This window comes from Scleropages formosus, chromosome 5 (genome assembly GCF_900964775.1).
Source record: "Scleropages formosus chromosome 5, fSclFor1.1, whole genome shotgun sequence".
NCBI lineage: Eukaryota > Metazoa > Chordata > Actinopteri > Osteoglossiformes > Osteoglossidae > Scleropages > Scleropages formosus.
Genome location: NC_041810.1, coordinates 18,693,691 through 18,711,171, shown reverse-complemented (window position 1 = coordinate 18,711,171; position 17,481 = coordinate 18,693,691). Strand labels below are relative to the sequence as shown.

The 17,481-nt window shown below is 39.3% G+C and overlaps 1 protein-coding gene across 1 annotated transcript; it reads left to right on the top strand.

The window, feature by feature from the left end:
- The first annotated feature begins 15,724 nt into the window (after window positions 1-15,724).
- On the top strand, window positions 15,725-16,709 carry LOC108935946 (troponin T, cardiac muscle isoforms). The gene has a single exon (XM_074559692.1). The coding sequence runs from the start codon at window positions 15,834-15,836 to the stop codon at window positions 16,707-16,709; it is 876 nt and encodes a 291-aa protein (XP_074415793.1). The 5' UTR covers window positions 15,725-15,833.
- Window positions 16,710-17,481: the final 772 nt, after the last annotated feature.

Here is a 17,481-nt window from a genome sequence, read left to right as displayed (position 1 = left end):
ACCTTAGCATACCCTCCTCAGCATACCATACAGCCCAACCTCAGTAGGTCCTACAGTCCTACGGTATTATGAAAGTCCCCAAAAAATTGCAAAAACTGCTAAGAAGTAATATTACATATACTTGTATGTGAAACTGTTTTCCCTAAAACTTTATTCTGGGGAAAAAAAAAAAGAATAAATCCAACGTATGGAGAACAATAGGCTAAATGGAGGAATCAAAAACAGAAAAAAAAATAATGGCAGAGACAGGTGGATCAGAAGATAATTGCTTTAATTTATAAACCTCACATATGTTTTCTACCTCGAGGGATGGAAATTGGAGGTTTGTTAGCTCTGATAATAACTATAAATAAAAGCGAAAGTAGTCTGGCCCCACGAGGGATTAAAACAATTGCCTGCATTTGGTCGGCCATCTGTGATGAAAGGGTACTGCTGATTTCTCACAAATATTCCACACTAAATGGATTGCCCAGTAAAATTGTTTTTTATTTCAAGCCACATATACTTTGTTTTTTCCCCACTCATTTACTGAAGGAACAAAGGCTATTATGACTTATAATAACTTTCTCTTGAGTGTCTGGTCTAATTTTGCATCCCCCGGAGATTTGTGCATGCACACCATTTTAATTGCTGTTTTTTGAGCAGTTTAGTAGTACACATATAACATTTGTTTGATTGACTGTCATAACATACAGTGTGTGCATTATACAGAAAGGCAGTGAATTTTTCACCAAAACTCACACATACAGGCAAACAAAAAAGCCCAAAATATGTTGCTGCATGAAACCATGTACCTATACCAGCAATGACTTTGACAGGTGTTGCTGTCTAGTATATTTTTTAAAGCGAAGCAAAAGCAATTTCTCAAATATTTTGTGTGATTGGTGTCGAGATCTCCCTCGAGCTGCATTTGCATTTAGAAGTATTAGATGTTTCCGTTTTGGTTTTCGAGTGACCCATCACATCGTCACTGCAATCACATAGCTCATGTTACTTTAATGGAATGGCAGCCAATTTCACGTATACAAGCACAGTATCTCACATAACATTATTAATTTATAGCTACATTCATTATTACGCTGGACATACTACAGCGACCTTGGCTCATTAAATTATTTTCCCTCCAAATCTTGAAAAGTACCCATGTTTCATTGTTTTGCATCGTCCCCGAAGTCTTCCCTGTTTAACTGCTATTATATTCTTTCTCATTCTGTGCTCTGCTCTGTGCGAAGCTTTTCTGCCCTCCTACGGTTCCTTCATGTGTGAAGCTTTTATACACTCCTACTTATTTTCTGCATCTCTCCTTCTGCACAGTCTATTGAATTGCTTTTGTGGCTCTGTCCCACCTTCTTGAGTGTGGGTAGGATGGTGCGAAAGCGCTGACGTATGAGTGTGATGGTGCAGGGCCGAAACCTCTCTGCAGCTAAGCTCTAATAGAAGAGGCTCAGCTCAATTTTTTGTGTTTTTTTCAGTATAACTCAAAAGAGTAGTTGTGTGTAGTGAGTCGGGGCATAAATAAACTGCCCATTACACACACTTCATGCCTATAGAGCAGCAGATGTCACTGGCGTGTACAAGAAATGCAACTGTGGACCAGACACGCATCAGCAATTTACAGACCTGTTGGTGTGTGGCTTTTTTCAGAAGTAGTTTAATAGATTGTTTTGGGGCTTTATGTACAACAATTACCCGGAGGGGATAAAAACACTATCTGCGCAGAACACTTAACCGGACTGAGCATCAAATAAGGTTTTAATGATTTATTTATTCAAGGACGCTTCTTTTATCTTGTCACATTAGCTGCTCTCTTTCTGACATTGCTTTAGTCATGGAAATGTAGAAAAGTCTGCTGCATCTTTGCTTAAAAAGAACTGTTAAGATGTACTATGAAACATACTGAAGTAAATATTACATTTTCAAAATAGTTTTGGATGTTATTGTTGCATGATTTTGAAAACAGTGGTTAACATAAAATGCAGTTTGTTCATTTCGAAGTTAACCATACAAAAACATCCATGCAGAATTGTAATTCAGCAATTATAAGGGATTTACAGAACTGTTTGTTTTTAGCACTAAAACCCTAACCCTAACCCTACTCAGTTTAGTTAATAATCACTGTAGGGAAAGGTAACTTGAAACACTGCTAGTAAATATAAAGCATGTATTATATTTCGGGGAAACTGAGTTCAACATTTTTTGTCAATGAAAGAGAATCATCAGCAAACAGCTGACAGCTTTTTTATTGCCCAAGTTGTTGTTCTCCTGGTTGCTGCCAGTTGCTAGACACTACTTTGAAATTTGCTTCCATAGCTACTCGTTTCCTGGCCTAACTACCTTTCTGTGCTTTTGGCCAAGGCTTCCAGAAAAACAGTCTAATGTACAGACATGGACACGCCATGGTCACTACTTCAGTGTCTTTTCCCTCCTGAAAGATTCACGGGAGACTGACAGACCCTTGTTGGAGACACCCTGGAGTTGGACCGGAGGGGAAAAGGGGCTGGTGGCATGGAGAGGCCAACAATTAACTAAAACAAGTCTGTGTTCATTTTTTCCTCCGGTGGCTCAACATGTAGCAGCACCATTAGAATCAATGTCGGACAGATGTCACCATCAGAGGAGCTTCACATCCATTAAACATGTGACCTGGGCAATCTGAACATCCCTTACTGAGTGACTCTGTGAGAGTGTGTGTATTATGTAGCATGGCTATATAAAGAGGGGAACAAGTGTAGGGAAACTACTATGGTACATCTACCACTGCCAGCTGCCTTGGATAAAGGTGTCAGCTAAACGCTAGCCAAATAATAACTGTAGGTCGCTTTGAACAAAAGCTAAATGAATAAATGCAAATGTAATCGTTGTCTTTCAATGAACATTTAAGTGAAATGCATTGAGTATCGTTATGAAAAAATGTGCTCAGGTGTTGTACATGAAAGGGAACAAAATAATAAAAGTGTCTCAGATCTCCGTTTCGAGACTGACTCTTCATCGCTAACATCTCCATTTCTGTATACAAGACATGTATGTGTTGTAACAGTACATAGAGACTTGACAACTGATTTGACTTTAGTTCTTCATTTCTTATGAAAAAGATTCAACAATGATATTATGAAAGATGTGGAAAAGTCTAAATTTTATTAAAGCTTTTGTGAATCTGCACAGTCTTGTCAGCTGGACTCTTCATGTGCAGCATGAAATAACACAATTCTCAGCACTGAATGCCCTGTAAAAGCCCCTGCGACAGTGCAAATATATAGCAGTGATGGTCTGAAGGTTTACACTTACTGTGATGTGGCTCCCTGCCATTTCATCTCAGTTCCCCTTCGATCTGACAATTTCCTTCACACGAATAAATGGCACACTTCCCATCTCCCTCGTGACTCTGTCCTCCCATGTTCATCTGTCTGTTTCAGAATAACTGAATTCTGTGTATAAATGAGCTGCTTGTTGTGATGGGACTGCAATTTGCCCTTTTGGGATCTGTTTAAAAATACAACACAAACTGTCTTCCCAGGCTAATTAATGACTGAATATGTGATCGAAAGGAGTGAATACAGTATTGTTCCAGAATATTCAATTACTGTTTCCCTGATATAATTAATTAGAATTATAATTAAATAAGCTAGGTGAAGAATTGTGTCTCAAAGTTTGGAACTAAACATACATGTGGTCCCCAACTTACGAGGAGGTTACGTTCTACAAAATACATCATAAGTCAAAAATGCATTTAATACGCCTAACCTACCATCATAGCCTAGCATACGCATGATGGCCATTACAGGCTTGCCGCCTTCATGCTTGGCAATTATCTTGAGTTTCTCCTCAAGAGTAATTGCCGTCTTCTTCTTCTCATGAGTAGCAGGAGACACACATGGGAATTTCTGTGACATTATGGATGCATAAAACATAATCACATGACAGACTGGGAGACGCGAATCGCTGCTGCTGCCCAGCATCATGAGAAAGTATCGCACCACATATTGCTTGCCCGGGAAAAAATCAAAATTCATAATTCGAAGTACGGTTTCTACTTAATGTCTATCACCAGCTCACCATCATAAAGTCGAAAAATTGTAAGTCAAACCATCGTAAGTTAAGGAGCAACTGTATGTACATTTACCTTCCCAGCCAGAGCCTTGCCATTGGTAGGTTTAAAATATGAGCGAATTGCGCAGGTTGTCCAGTACAAATGTTCCAGTTACAAATTTTGGAAAGTACTAACATTTTCCAGATCATTCATTTAGTTGTAATTGCATTTTCTTCACTTACTGTTTTCTGAAATTTCTTCTTGTGGTGGAGGGAAAAATGCATTTCCACATTCAGCCATTAGTTGGCAGCAAAATGCACCCAAACTAAATCAGCAGTGAGATTATTGCAGCTTTATCAGAGGTTTTCAAAAAGCATGAGCAGCAAATAAACCGAAGGATGACTGTGCTTACTAAGCTTTTGTTGATTGTGAATTAGCCGTAAAACTGACTTTGGATTTGCAGACAAACCCATGTTATGAACAGACTTAAGATCCTAATTGTGTTCGAAAGTGTATAAACCTGTGTACTAACTACTTTTTGCTCAGGACAGTCTGAATATGCGCAGCTGTGATAATCACTACATTGAATGAGTGTCTAAATGTTGTAGTAACCTGAAAACATATAAACAACAAAAAGCACCAGTACCAGGGTTAGGAACTACTGCTACGGTTTATGTGGTCTGCTTAACCTACAGCATCTCAGTTAAGAACATCTCACATCAAGGTTAGAAAATACACCGTACTGAAAGTGCTGTAAACACACTCTTTGAGAACAAGTGTTCAAAGCTGGTAGAAAACTATTGCATCCGGCTAAAATTCAAGGTCAGACCTTTGTTCATTTTTATGCATAAATGAGACAGATTTTGACAGTGAAAACTTAAGATACATCTATTGCAGGCAAAGACAGCTAACATTCCAGAACTGACTGTCTGGGGCAGTACGAGGTTGGGCATTTAATTGCATTTGGCTGTCTTTGGAGAGAAACTGCTCTCTTGTCTGAATAACAATAAAACATGGATGAAATATTAATATTACAGTCTGGTGAAGCGACCCAGTCAGGCTAAAAAGAAAAAGTGCTATAAATGTAAGACACTGTCAGACGCAAGGCATGATAGAGTATGCAGAGAAATGCCATCAAGTTCAAGGAGTCATTTGTAACTTTACCAGTGTGGAAGGTTGAGCTGCAATATTCATAGGAATAGTTTCTTCAAGAAGAGTCTTGCTGTCATCTACAGCAAGGAGACTGAACGTGTCAGATGTGACCGCATTCTATGCCCTTTTACTCGGATCTAAAACATAGTGTCGTCTGGCGTGTGGAGCAGGTACATCACTCCCGGAGATGGGGAACCATGGCGGTAGGATGGCAGAATGAGGTTGCACCCCTCCATCTCGTCCACAGCATCCCACGAACTGGTCAGCACTGATGGGGGGGATCAGTGGACAGATGGATGGATGGAGTAAAACACAGACACATTTCAGAGGAAAAAATGGCAGCAGTAAATAAAAGCGCCCAGAGTGTGAAGCTCTGGTCAAATATTTCATTTTATTCTTGCAGGTAGCCACCAGTATTTTGGCAGTCCAGCTGCCTTCATCAGAACTGATTTGAAGTTAAAACTCTTAAAAATTGTTCAGCATGAACCAAAAAAATTCAGAACCTTTTTTGGTAGAAGAAGATTTATAAAAAATAAATGTGCAGCTCTGACAGAGAGAGATAGACAAAGGTTACAACGGTACGTCAAGCAAAAAAGCTAAATCATTATGTGTCGTGTTGGAGAAAAGCGTGAGCTAAATTAATACAAGTGAATGTAAACATCAATATCTGAGAGCACTGATGTCATCGATGATGTGCAGGTTTTGCATTAGCTCAAGAAACTCACATTTTCTTAATATAAATTTTGGAGTTTTGTAATAACAAAATTGCAGGACCGAAGACAAAACCCCTGAATGTGTTCACTCGTCAGTCACAAAACAGGTATAAGAACTTCCAGAATCCTCCTCGGCAACCCACTGCCACCCCATCTTTGTCATCTAATACTTATTCTAAAATGTTTATTGGATAATATAATTGATCCAAAAATCTTTTTTCTACCATTTTTTCTCCCAAGCACTGGAAACGTAGGCGTAAAAAAAGGATTTGATCTGTTATTTGCACATCATGTTTTCAGAACCTGTTTCAGTTCCTTGACTCTGCTGGAAAGGGTCAGATGGAAAAAAAAAAAAAAAACTTCAGGCATTAAATGAAAAAGTGTGACGCCTACCTTGGTGGAGCAATTTTCAGCGTTACAATGGCATTTATTTAATTGAGTTTTCTATTAGCCTTTCAGTACCGAATTAGAATTCTTCTAGAAAGTTTTAAATTACGTTAGTGCCACAATATGGCTTTGAATACTTATGAATGCTTTCGAGCGTCATCCTCCGGAACAACGGAAAGTGCTGCAGTGTTCTGTTTGAAGGGTCCAGGTTCAAATCCCACCTCCTGCTGTAGGACCTCTAATCAAGGTACTTACCCTGAACTGATACAGTAAAAATGACTGTTACTGCAGACCACGAAGGCCCGTTCATATACATTACTATGGTTGCAACCGGAGTTGCATCTAAGCAACCGAGCCCTAACTCCGATGCTTCAGCCACACGGTTCTAATGACCATGCTGTAGGACACACTCCCCGCTGCTCTCCTTATGAACTCCAGGAGTGGCAAGCAACCTTCAGCCGTGTCCCCGATTGCTTCCCTGTCACACATCTCATTAAAACTGATGTCAAACAACCCTGTTGTGCTTTTCACACTCCTTTATTAAACCTCAAAACAAACACTAACCAGGAGCTGAAGCCTCCTGGGTTGTTTCAGGAAGAACAGGTGAATACTGACCACTGCTGAGTATTGACCACTCATTTTTTTTTCTATTTATATTGTTTTTTTCCTCCCCAACTAATTGACTGGGTGATTATGCAAATAAGGTAAAAGCACAAACATGCCCAAAGCCTGGGTCTTCAACCCATCATCTCTGCAAGTCAACAAACTGCATCTCATTCCCTTCGAAAGCCGTCCTATCGCTCCCATCTAATTACCATCCCCTTTATAAAGTTCTTTGCCAGTCACAATTAGCGACAAATTGGATGTTCCCTATAATGAAACTCATTTGCATGCGACTGACTAAATTTCTGTGCCAAAATGAATGTAGATAACATACTTTAAATATGTATGACCAGCTCTGACTTTCCAATAAATCTAATGCTGCAACTTAAACTAATTTTTTGCTGTCCAGCTGAGGAAGTGAGCAATTATTCTTTAAAACAGATTTTACGAATAGAAGAACCGCTGACTCTTGTAGCAGTTACTATGCGTTACCGTTAATTTTTAGCTGTGTATTTATCCTCCTCTGTGTCGACTTGTCGCCAGTAACCTGTATCTGAACTATTCACTTAAAAAAATGTGAAGTATATAAAACCTCTGAATTTACATGAAAATAGTGAAATAAAAACGTAAGCAAGAGGAGAATTAAAATACAAAAAAGGACATTTTAGAATTTCACCTATACATGATTTTATGAGAAAAAATTGTAACAATTTCACAATAATTAAAATATTCGAATATTTAAAAGAATTTTAAATAAACAATAACAAAATCATTTTAAAATTTAACTGAGATTTCCATAATTGTTAAAGTATACTGTATATCTACAGATGTTTTTACTGCTGCTTTCCGAGAGCAGAACATATTTTTTCAAAGCGCCGTTTGAAAAAAGCAAGTGGTTTTGTCCTGATGATGCGGGCCATCCGCAATAAAAAAATAAAAACACACAAGTGTGTTTGAGTTCTCACACACATAATTCATTGCTTCCAAGGTTCATTTTCCAGTTGTAAATTTTCAGCGTAACCCCGACTTCATGGGGTGCAAAGGGGAGAAGGAAAATGTGAAACTTGTGTAGACAGAAGAGCGTTTAGAAGGAGAAGCAGGGCCTTCCCCTCTGTCAAAATCCCCGCCCTTCCATCAGAACTTCCAGCACTGCAATCTCCATAGCCACAGTGGAAATAAATAGAGAAGGTGTTTTCCTCCGGGCTCGGGTCGCCAGCTCCTGCGTCTATAACGCGGTAAAGGGACAAGAGCAGAACGGTCGCTTTTGTCGGCAGATGAGCTGAGGTTTCAAAGCACCTTTCATCTTTTCAGAGAATATCCGAGCACAGAAAATCTGATTACTTTAAGCCTCCAGCTTCATAATGCCGCCTCCTTTGACGCATATAGCTGTCTGCAAGGCTTTCGGGAAACGGTGCCAGCCTTAAATTGCAATGACAGGGGGCATTTACAGTGTCAGCACCGCTGGGTCCGTGCAGAAGCTGGGCCTGAAAGTCGCTGTTGAAGAAGGAGCGTCGAAGTGAAGGCTGGTCCCTCCAAGGTGTGATGGGAGAGCTCGGCTCACACGGTGTCTTAGAACAAGGTCACGCACGTCGGAAGGCAGAAGGACCGGCGAGATAGCAGGGACGCTTTCCGGAACTTCTCACAGGCTGTCTGATGTGAAAAATGTGCTGCGGTTTTGCCACTCGGCGCTTTAAATTTTTACAGCACATCCTGGATAGTGTTCGTCTCTGTATTTGTTAACTGGCAAATCTGGTAAAAACATAAGCAAAATTAGGGGGAAAAGTGGGCTGATCCCCTCATTGACATGGACATGAGGACAAGATGATAAGAGTTTTTTGGCCAAGTCTGTTGGCGCACACAAGGAGCTGACATGGCAGGAGCTCATCCATATACTGTACATTCAATGTACAAAACGTTAAAGTCATATGGAATAAAAGTTTGAAGAAAATGGGAGCTGGAGGCTCAAAGGAAGGGTTTTGACTTGTCACCACGAGCGATCAATCATCTGCAAGACACACAGGGAATGGTTACTAAGGAAAGCGTGATGACCGACGCATCCTGTCTTCTTCCATACTGTCCACGGGCTCAGGGTCACCTGAGGATCTTCCCTGTGCTTTTAAAGCAGAATGCTTTTTGAACGCAGTTTCTTAGGAAGAAAACTTATTTATATTTTTATTTATTCATTATTTTATTTATTTTTAATTAAATTTTTTTTTTTTTTTTTTTAAATTTATTTTGCATTTTTATGAGCTGGCTGCTATCTAGCAAAGCACCTCAACCAGCAGCATTTTGTCCTGACATTAGGGAGACAAATCTCTTCATTCCCTCACCAAGAAGAGTCTTCGCTACCCGAGTTGAGCTGCGTGTCGCTGCGGGATGACAAAGCATGCTCAGCGGGCTGCAGCGACCCAGCTGCACTGCGGTCCTCTACATGAGGGACTGGGTTCGCACCTCCTTCAATGACCGTCACTGACAAGCTCTATAACCGTCATTATTCGCCGAGAATAGAAAGGCAACATGTTATCTGTGGTGGCCAACTGGGGTTCCTTCATTCAGTTCACATGACCTCCAGCTGAACTATAGCCTATTTATTCAGGTATCATGGTGGCATCATTCGCTGCTTTTTCTTCCTTTAGAGAGCAGATATAAAGCACAGAGTCAAAAAAAATACAGACTGCCAATTTTACCTGTTCTTAAGACCTGGCTGTGACCCTTCACCATGCACCTACAACTCAAGAGTACCGCAAGGGTCTGAAACCCTTTGCCACTGCAGGATTGTGTTATACTGCGCTACAGGTGGCGTAGCGGTTACAACAGCTGCCTTTCTAGGTTGCAGGTTTGAATCCCACATCCTGTGGTAGTGCCCTTGATGGAGGTACTTAACCTAAATTGCTCAAGAAAAAATCACCAAGGTGAATATAAATAACTGTAGGTACCTTAATATTGTAAGTGGCTTTGCAGAAAAGCTAAATGGATAAATGTGAACGTAGTAGGCCAGCTCTGACACTGCAATGCACGGGGAGGCTGCAGGGGTTCGAGGTTTTGCCTTTTTTTTTTTTTTTTTTAACCATGAACAGAGAACTGAGCAAATTTCAAGCTATACATTGAGATATGAGGCTATAATTACACTGGCTTCTATGTGTGCAATTCCATTTGTTTGTAAATTCAAAGTGATTTTTACCACTACGTCGCCACTAGTAAAAGCCGCAAAATAAAAACTTAGACACATCTGTGAAAAAAAGAAGTCGGATTGCTGCTCATTTTCATGAACAATTTTATAACTGAATGGAGTAAATGTTTTTCCATTATGCCTTTATAGGTAAAAAGGTGTCACTTCAAAAGTCTTTACAGTGACTGTTACGCTGGCAGTGACAAAACCAAAATATTTGTCTCTTGAGTGAAGCAGCAATAATCAGTATTAAAATACATATTTAGTTCATTTATAGCATGACTAAATTGTTTAATAAATAAAGCAATGATTCCAAAGGCAACTATTTGTGTTTCAAGTGAGATCTCAGCGTACACAAATGCATCAGAATAAAATTTCTCTTAACTTGGAAATATGTCCTGAGCAGAAAAACAAACAATATTTAATTTGCAGAACTCCCAATGATGAATTATGTTTGGTGATGTGCAGGGCCTGAACTGTTACACCAACAGAAATGATTTCACAGTTGTTCCTCATTCACTGGAGACCACATGTTATGATTAAGTTACCAGTGAGTCACGTGACTGTAATTTACAACATTTTGCAATATAAAGTGCACATTGTTCAAAAATATTAAGGCAAGACAGCGCTGATTTGAAATGCAGCATGCTATATTGCTTTTAACTAGTGTATTTATATATTTTTTGAGTGAAGCAATTAACCTTGATCCCTACCAAAGCTTTACCCCACCAGTTTTGTCACATAACCTGACCCATAGCCCCAGTGATCAGCGTACAGCATTCAAAAGCAGACGGTCAACGTCACAGAGTTAAATTATACCGTCACTGAAATATTCAGATCCAGCCAAGTCCTTTTAATACAAATTCTTCTATGTTATCAGCAGTTTCAGACACATATACTTTGGTTAGTTACAATGTAATAAGAATAACTCCTTTTGTGCCACATACACACAGCTTGTAATATTTTACTCAAAAGCAAAGTTTCATAAAGGTTAAGAAATCACATTCTCAGCCTCAGCAGTTTTTGGTGAATTTTATTATAGATCAGTGGGGATCAAGTTGCTCTTTGATTTCAGACTCACATGAAAGCAGCTCTACTGCTGTCATCTGATACCTTTTCACTGTAAAATCAATTGCTTGCAGAAAAATAATATGGAAAAAAAAAAAGAACATTCATGTCTTTTTATTAATTTAATGAATCACTGCATGTATACAAGTCACTAAAATACATGTGCTAAATGTTGATAGTTAAAGTGGTTCAGATAACAGTTAAACCTGTTTAAGTGAAGACAGGCATCTGAGTGAGGAGGGGAAAGGAAGCTATTAATAGAGCCTTCTAATAACTCCATTCTTGTGCACCTATTGATAGATACAGCTGTCTGCTGCACCCAGGGTCAAGAGAGAGGTTAGATATCATAAAAGGAGACCACCTGCCAGCTGCACATTACTAATCTATTTCTGACATCAGACAGGGCCTGGGGATCCCAGGCCACTAAAGTAAAACACTTTTTACATGACCGGAGGTCTCAGCCTGGATCTGAAACTGTACCATTGATAAAATAAGAGGATACCTTGATTTTAATGTTTTTATCAGTTTTGAGTCGTTCCATTTTAATTAGGCAAATTCTTTTTAGAAGTAGATGCATAACTTGCATGCAAGTGACCTCAGCAAGGACATATACACATCTGTCCACATTTTTTTTTACACCTTCATCCTCACTGGTTCCTTCGACTGGTTCTACAAATGTTCATGTTCCATGTGCTTCTCCCAGGTCTTTATCAGATAGAGACTGTCTTTGGAAATGGCAGATATGATCGCAGCCTGAGTTGTTCAACTGTGCTTCAATTAAATCGTAGATGAGTCTTCTTAGTTATGTACTTGAAACTCCTGTATCTTTATTTCCTTTAGCTTTATTAATTCAGTAGTAATATTTTGTTCTTGTGGTCTATAAAAAATCTATTTATCTATCTATCTTAGTTTCAATAACCAATTGTCCTAAGCAGGATTGCAGTAAACCAGAGCCTATCCCAGGAGCTATCTTTTGTACATACACAGTATGTCTGTCTATTTATTTATTTAGTTTTCATTGTCATGTTATGTTGCTGAGACCCGGTAGAAAAGACACGGTTATGGGATTCTCCCCATCCCAAAATGCAATCATAATTACTTGCCTGAGGGGCCACGGCTGTACATTTTTGACTACTCAGAAGAAACGGTAAAACTTCTATAAAGAGCATCGTTGCCAGCAGTACCAGATAATTTAATTCCATTATGAAACTAAAAATGTGTACAAGCCCTTTGGCCTGGGTTAAAACTGCATCAGACTGGTTTCAGATTTCAGTGCTGACAGGTGCTTGCAGTGCAGAACACTGGCATACCTTTGACAATCATACCACGACCGGGTCAGTATAGCTGGACATTTGGCCCACACTGAAGCAAAGTTTGTGTAACACTTTAAGTGGTCACGTTTAAAAATAATATGATATGTGCAGCCTGCATATAATCTAAGTACAGTCAAGTAAATACAGTCCAATAAACAATACATTGTGTATTTGTTGCTAGACAATTTATTGCGTGAACACTGAATTTTAACATTTTCATTTATTTGTTTCAATGCAGGTAGGGAGCGTATTTCAAGTACAGATGGTCTGTGAAATCTTAGTACCTTTACCAGGAGATTCCATAATTGATTTTGTTTCATATGTAACGGTGTATTCCATCTGATATGGTGATACAGTGGTCATTTGATCAGTTTTCTCCAAATGAAAAGGTCTTATGGTCAAGTTCCAAGTCAGCACTCCACTACAGCACATGTCTTTTGACTGGAATGAGAGGTAACCAGAGCACCTGCAGAAAACCTACATGAACATGGGGAAAACATGCAAACTCTGTGCAGAATGAGTCAGATTCTAACCCGCGTCCAAAACCACAGCTCAGAAGATGAAGCACTATCACTAACTGCCGAGCCACATACTGTTTAAAAGAATTACATTTTATTTACGTTGGATAAAACTGTGTGCTAAAAAAACTAATTTGTAGTTGCAAAAAATCAAGTGACATTAGACCCACTGATTTGGGATCTTAATGTGTTGCAGAGAACTGCTTTCAGTTTTGTGGCTGAATTACCATTAAATCAATCAGAAATATAATAATGTATCCCAAGTGCAAAGGAAGTGACACATTTTCATCCAAAGAGCTAAACAGTCACAGAGGAATATAAAGAAGGACAAACTTATTTCAGTACCTGGGCTGGTTGTCATTAACCCAGCTGCAGGAGGCAGTACTCTTAGTTTAATGACCTGGTAAGGCGCATAACATGTCATTTTTGAGCTCCTTCATAAAATGCAACGTAGCAAAGAGGAAGATTTTGGGATGTACACTCAGGCGCTGGTGAAAGTAGAAAAAAAAAGAAGGATTTTATTGTCTTGGAGATGTGGGTGAATGTTCCGGGACACTTGTAACACAGCGAAATGATAAAATGAAAAGGTGAGAAGAAACAATGAATAGAAGAACATAAAAAACTAAACACTTGAGCATATGACAATAAAAAAGAAAAAGTAAAAAATAAATCATACAAAAAGCTCAGCATGATGCGTCCTCATTTCTTGCCATTTTGGCCCAGTTTTCTTCACTGTGGGGACATTACGCATTGACTGAAAACCAGCACGTGAACAAGCAAGTTGTCTGACCAATTACTGTGAACATGAACAAAACCATAAGTATGACATGGTGTTGAGAGTTTCATAACCCTAACTGTAAACATACACAGAAATAAAGAAAATACACCATACATATGTCACTTTGGACACATATGGACAGTTATGTGTGTCCTCCAGACCCAAGACTAAAAAAAGAATACAATTCATTAATATCAGTGCTTCTTATAACTACAAAACAATTCACTTGTAAGCCAACTGTAAGGTACAAATTTCAATTGCTGTGAAAGTAAATTCTTGAAACTGGGGTGAGGATGTACTTCACTGTCTGTTTCACAACAGGAGACATCGAGCCCGGGAAGTGATCAGACGTGAGGAGGTACTGGGGGAGTTACAGCTTTTATTGTCCCTTTTTCCCATACTAAATAAAACTCAGAGACAGTACAACAAAACACAGAGGAAAAGAAGATACTTTCAGTTCCAATTCACAAGAAATAAATCAAATGAAAAACCTTTCAAGTGTCTAGAAAACAGAGCAAAAATGTAAGTGGAAAAAAAGCAAAAGTACTCATTGGTATAGCAGCAAAGCCCCTTAAAAAGTGGTTAATATAGATAGATAGATAGATAGATAGATAGATAGATAATTATACTGTATATCTCTATTGTTAATATGGGCATTACAACCCCCACCCCCCATTAAGTCAATGCATTAAAAACCCACAAAGAAGGCATCACAGTCTACTTCCCACAACAACAGAATTCCTAGACCTACAAATTGCTGTAGGTGGAACAGAATGAAACATTTTTTACAAATGGATTCATTCGGCGATAAACAGAACTGCTAAAGGGAGAATTTAGGAACTCAAGTCTCTGCTTCTCTGACTGTTTCTGTGAGTCTGAATGTATATCGTTGGACAAAGTGTGTAAGTTGTACTTTGTAATGCTTTTCTCCCACATATTGAATCACTCAATAATAATAGCAGCTGCATTATTAGAGGGCAGTGATAAGGATGCCTATATAGGTAGAGAGAAGCCTTGCTAAATTATTCTCAAGAGGGTTCTTAACCTAAAGTGATCTTGAAAAATGTCTAAACTAGGTATACTCAGCTCTGGATACAAGATGTACGATAAAAAAAATGAGAAGGTGCAGTCTCAGCATGTCACCTGACTGACAACAATGGCACATGTTCATCACAGTGAGGAATCAAATGAGATGTTTTGTAGAATAGATTAAAAAAATTTAAACTTTACAAAGTGTTCAAGAAAGCAGTTAAATCAATTTAAAGTAAGATAAAACAAGAAACATCTTTTTAATTGTGAAGCGAAACAATGATTCCTTAAGACATATTTTCTTCATTTTCTACAAGTAACAGAAATCACAAATAGATGAAATTAAACCTTCACCCAACTGCTTCAGCTTGAGTTATTTAGAACAGAAATGTGTCTAAATTTATTGAATACCTATATTTAGCCTGGGATGGACTGGCATCCCACCCCTCAGCCTTGAGCCCAAGGCTCCAGTGCAGTGCGGTTCTGCTCAGGGCAAGCAGTTATTGAAATTGGATGGATGGATCTATATTTAGATTTTACTGACATATTTCACACTTCTGGGGTTTTTGCTGCACCACCTACAAAAAGACTGTCCAAAACTGTAAAATTATAAAGTTGTAATTAACTGTTTTATATAAATTATATACTTAATTTCAGAATAATGGCTGCAATACAGATGACATTTTTTCTGTGCCATTTCCACTCTGACATTTCACTCCATTATTCTCCATTTAAGTGATGCTGATATTTATCATTGTGCTATCAGGCCACAGAAGCACAAGTGTGTTTCCATCTGTTCCCTTTCAGAAATAGCTCCTCTTGTCAGTCCTTACAAAGGAATTGTGGGGGGGTCTCAAGAGTCGGAGTCTTCAGGGAGACCACTTCCAGGGGGCAGAAAATAGACGCAGCTCCATCTGTCTGAAAATTTTTTCCTGTCAAAGGTCACATGACGGAAGACTCCTTTTAAATTCTCCAGACTCTTCCATGAGCCTGTTCTTCTTCACTGTGCAGGTCCTTCTGTTCATCTTCTTGGTCTCTTCTCTGGTTTCACCTACCCAGAACCGCAGACCGCCAACATGTCAGAAACAGAAGAACTTATAGAGGAGTATGAAGAAGAAGAAGAAGAAGAAGAAGAAGAAGAAGAAGAAGAAGTGGAAGAGGAATATATAGAGGACGAAGGAGAAGAGGAACAGGTAGATGAGGAACAAGAGGAGGTCACTGAGGAAAGCCAGACCCATGAGCAGGAGGAAGAGGAGACACCAGAAGAAGAAACCAAACCAAAGCCTAAGCCATACATGTCCAACCTTACCCCACCTAAGCTCCCAGATGGTGAGAAGGTGGACTTTGATGACCTTCACCGCAAACGGATGGAAAAGGATTTCAATGACCTGCAGAGCCTGATCCAGATGCACTTTCTGAACCGTGAAAAGGAAGAGGAAGAACTTGTTGCCTTGTGTAACAGGATTGAGCGTCGGCGAGCTGACCGGGCTGAGCAGCAGCGCATCCGAGCCAAGCAGGAGAAGGAGCGGCAGACTCGGCTGGCTGAAGAGAAGCTCCGCCGCGAGGAGGAAGCAGCCAAGCTTCGAGCAGAGGAGGAAGCCAAGAAGAAGAAGGTGTTCTCCAACAAGGCTTTTGGTGGCTACCTTCAGAAGGTGGAAAAGAAGACGGGCAGGAAGCTGACAGAAAGGGAGAAGAAGACTAAGATTCTGACGGAACGACGTAAGCCCCTCAACACTGACCACCTCAATCAGGAGAAGCTTGCTGAAAAGGCCAGGGACCTCTGGGAGTGGATGTACCAGCTCTACTCAGAGAAGTTTGAGCTCATGGAACAGCTTAAGCGGCAGAAGTATGACATCTGTGTTCTCCGGAACCGTGTCAGTGACCACCAGCGGTTCTCAAAGTCCACTAAGAGCTCCCGGGGGGCCAAAGGCAAGGAGAGCTGCAGGAAGTGATTTATGAAAGGTACAGCAAGGAGGGCTAAATATGTTCAGATTAACACTAGGCCACTTCTTGAGCCACTTCTTCCAAGTACTGAGAAAATACAAAATACCTTTTTTTTTTTTTAAAGAAACTGTCTGGATTATCTACAGACAGCAAGAAAGTGTTTCTCAAAGTCCTTGACTTGAAAAGATGTGGTCACTATGTTTTAACAATAATACAGTGAATGATTTTTTCCCTACATAGACACAAGTGATGTGAAATAATTCCTTCATGGCTCAGACACGCCATACGTCATTAACGACGGATCAGGCTTAACACGAAATCCTACTTGTGATAACGATTCTATTTTAAAAATTAAAACCAAATATTTAAAAGCCACCCCAATTTGCAATGATTTGGGTTCATTTAAACATACAATATGATTTTTATGTTTTTGTTCTCTATTATATTAGGCTATTGTGACAAACTGCAATGCTTGCATCCTTGTGGCAATCCTGATTTTCTTGTGTCTTTCCAGTCCTGGGTCCTACACATTCTCTTACAAAACTTGTTTAGCCTTTGTCTTCTGCATTTGATCAAGTAAACTGGGCCCTTTTTACATGGAACAATATCACAAACTCAGCAGAAAACATTTAGATTTATACATTTTTGGTTTACATTATTTATTGTAAAACAGGTGTGCATTTTCATATATTTTCACTCAAAAAACCAAACATCGGTACACAGTTCATCTGTTACTGTCTTTTCAGCAGAGTCTACTAGAGCAGGTGATTTTATAGAATA

Excerpts from the sequence above, each read along its gene's own strand:
- LOC108935946 (XM_074559692.1), top strand. The coding sequence starts at position 15,834 with ATGTCAGAAACAGAAGAACTTATAGAGGAGTATGAAGAAGAAGAAGAA.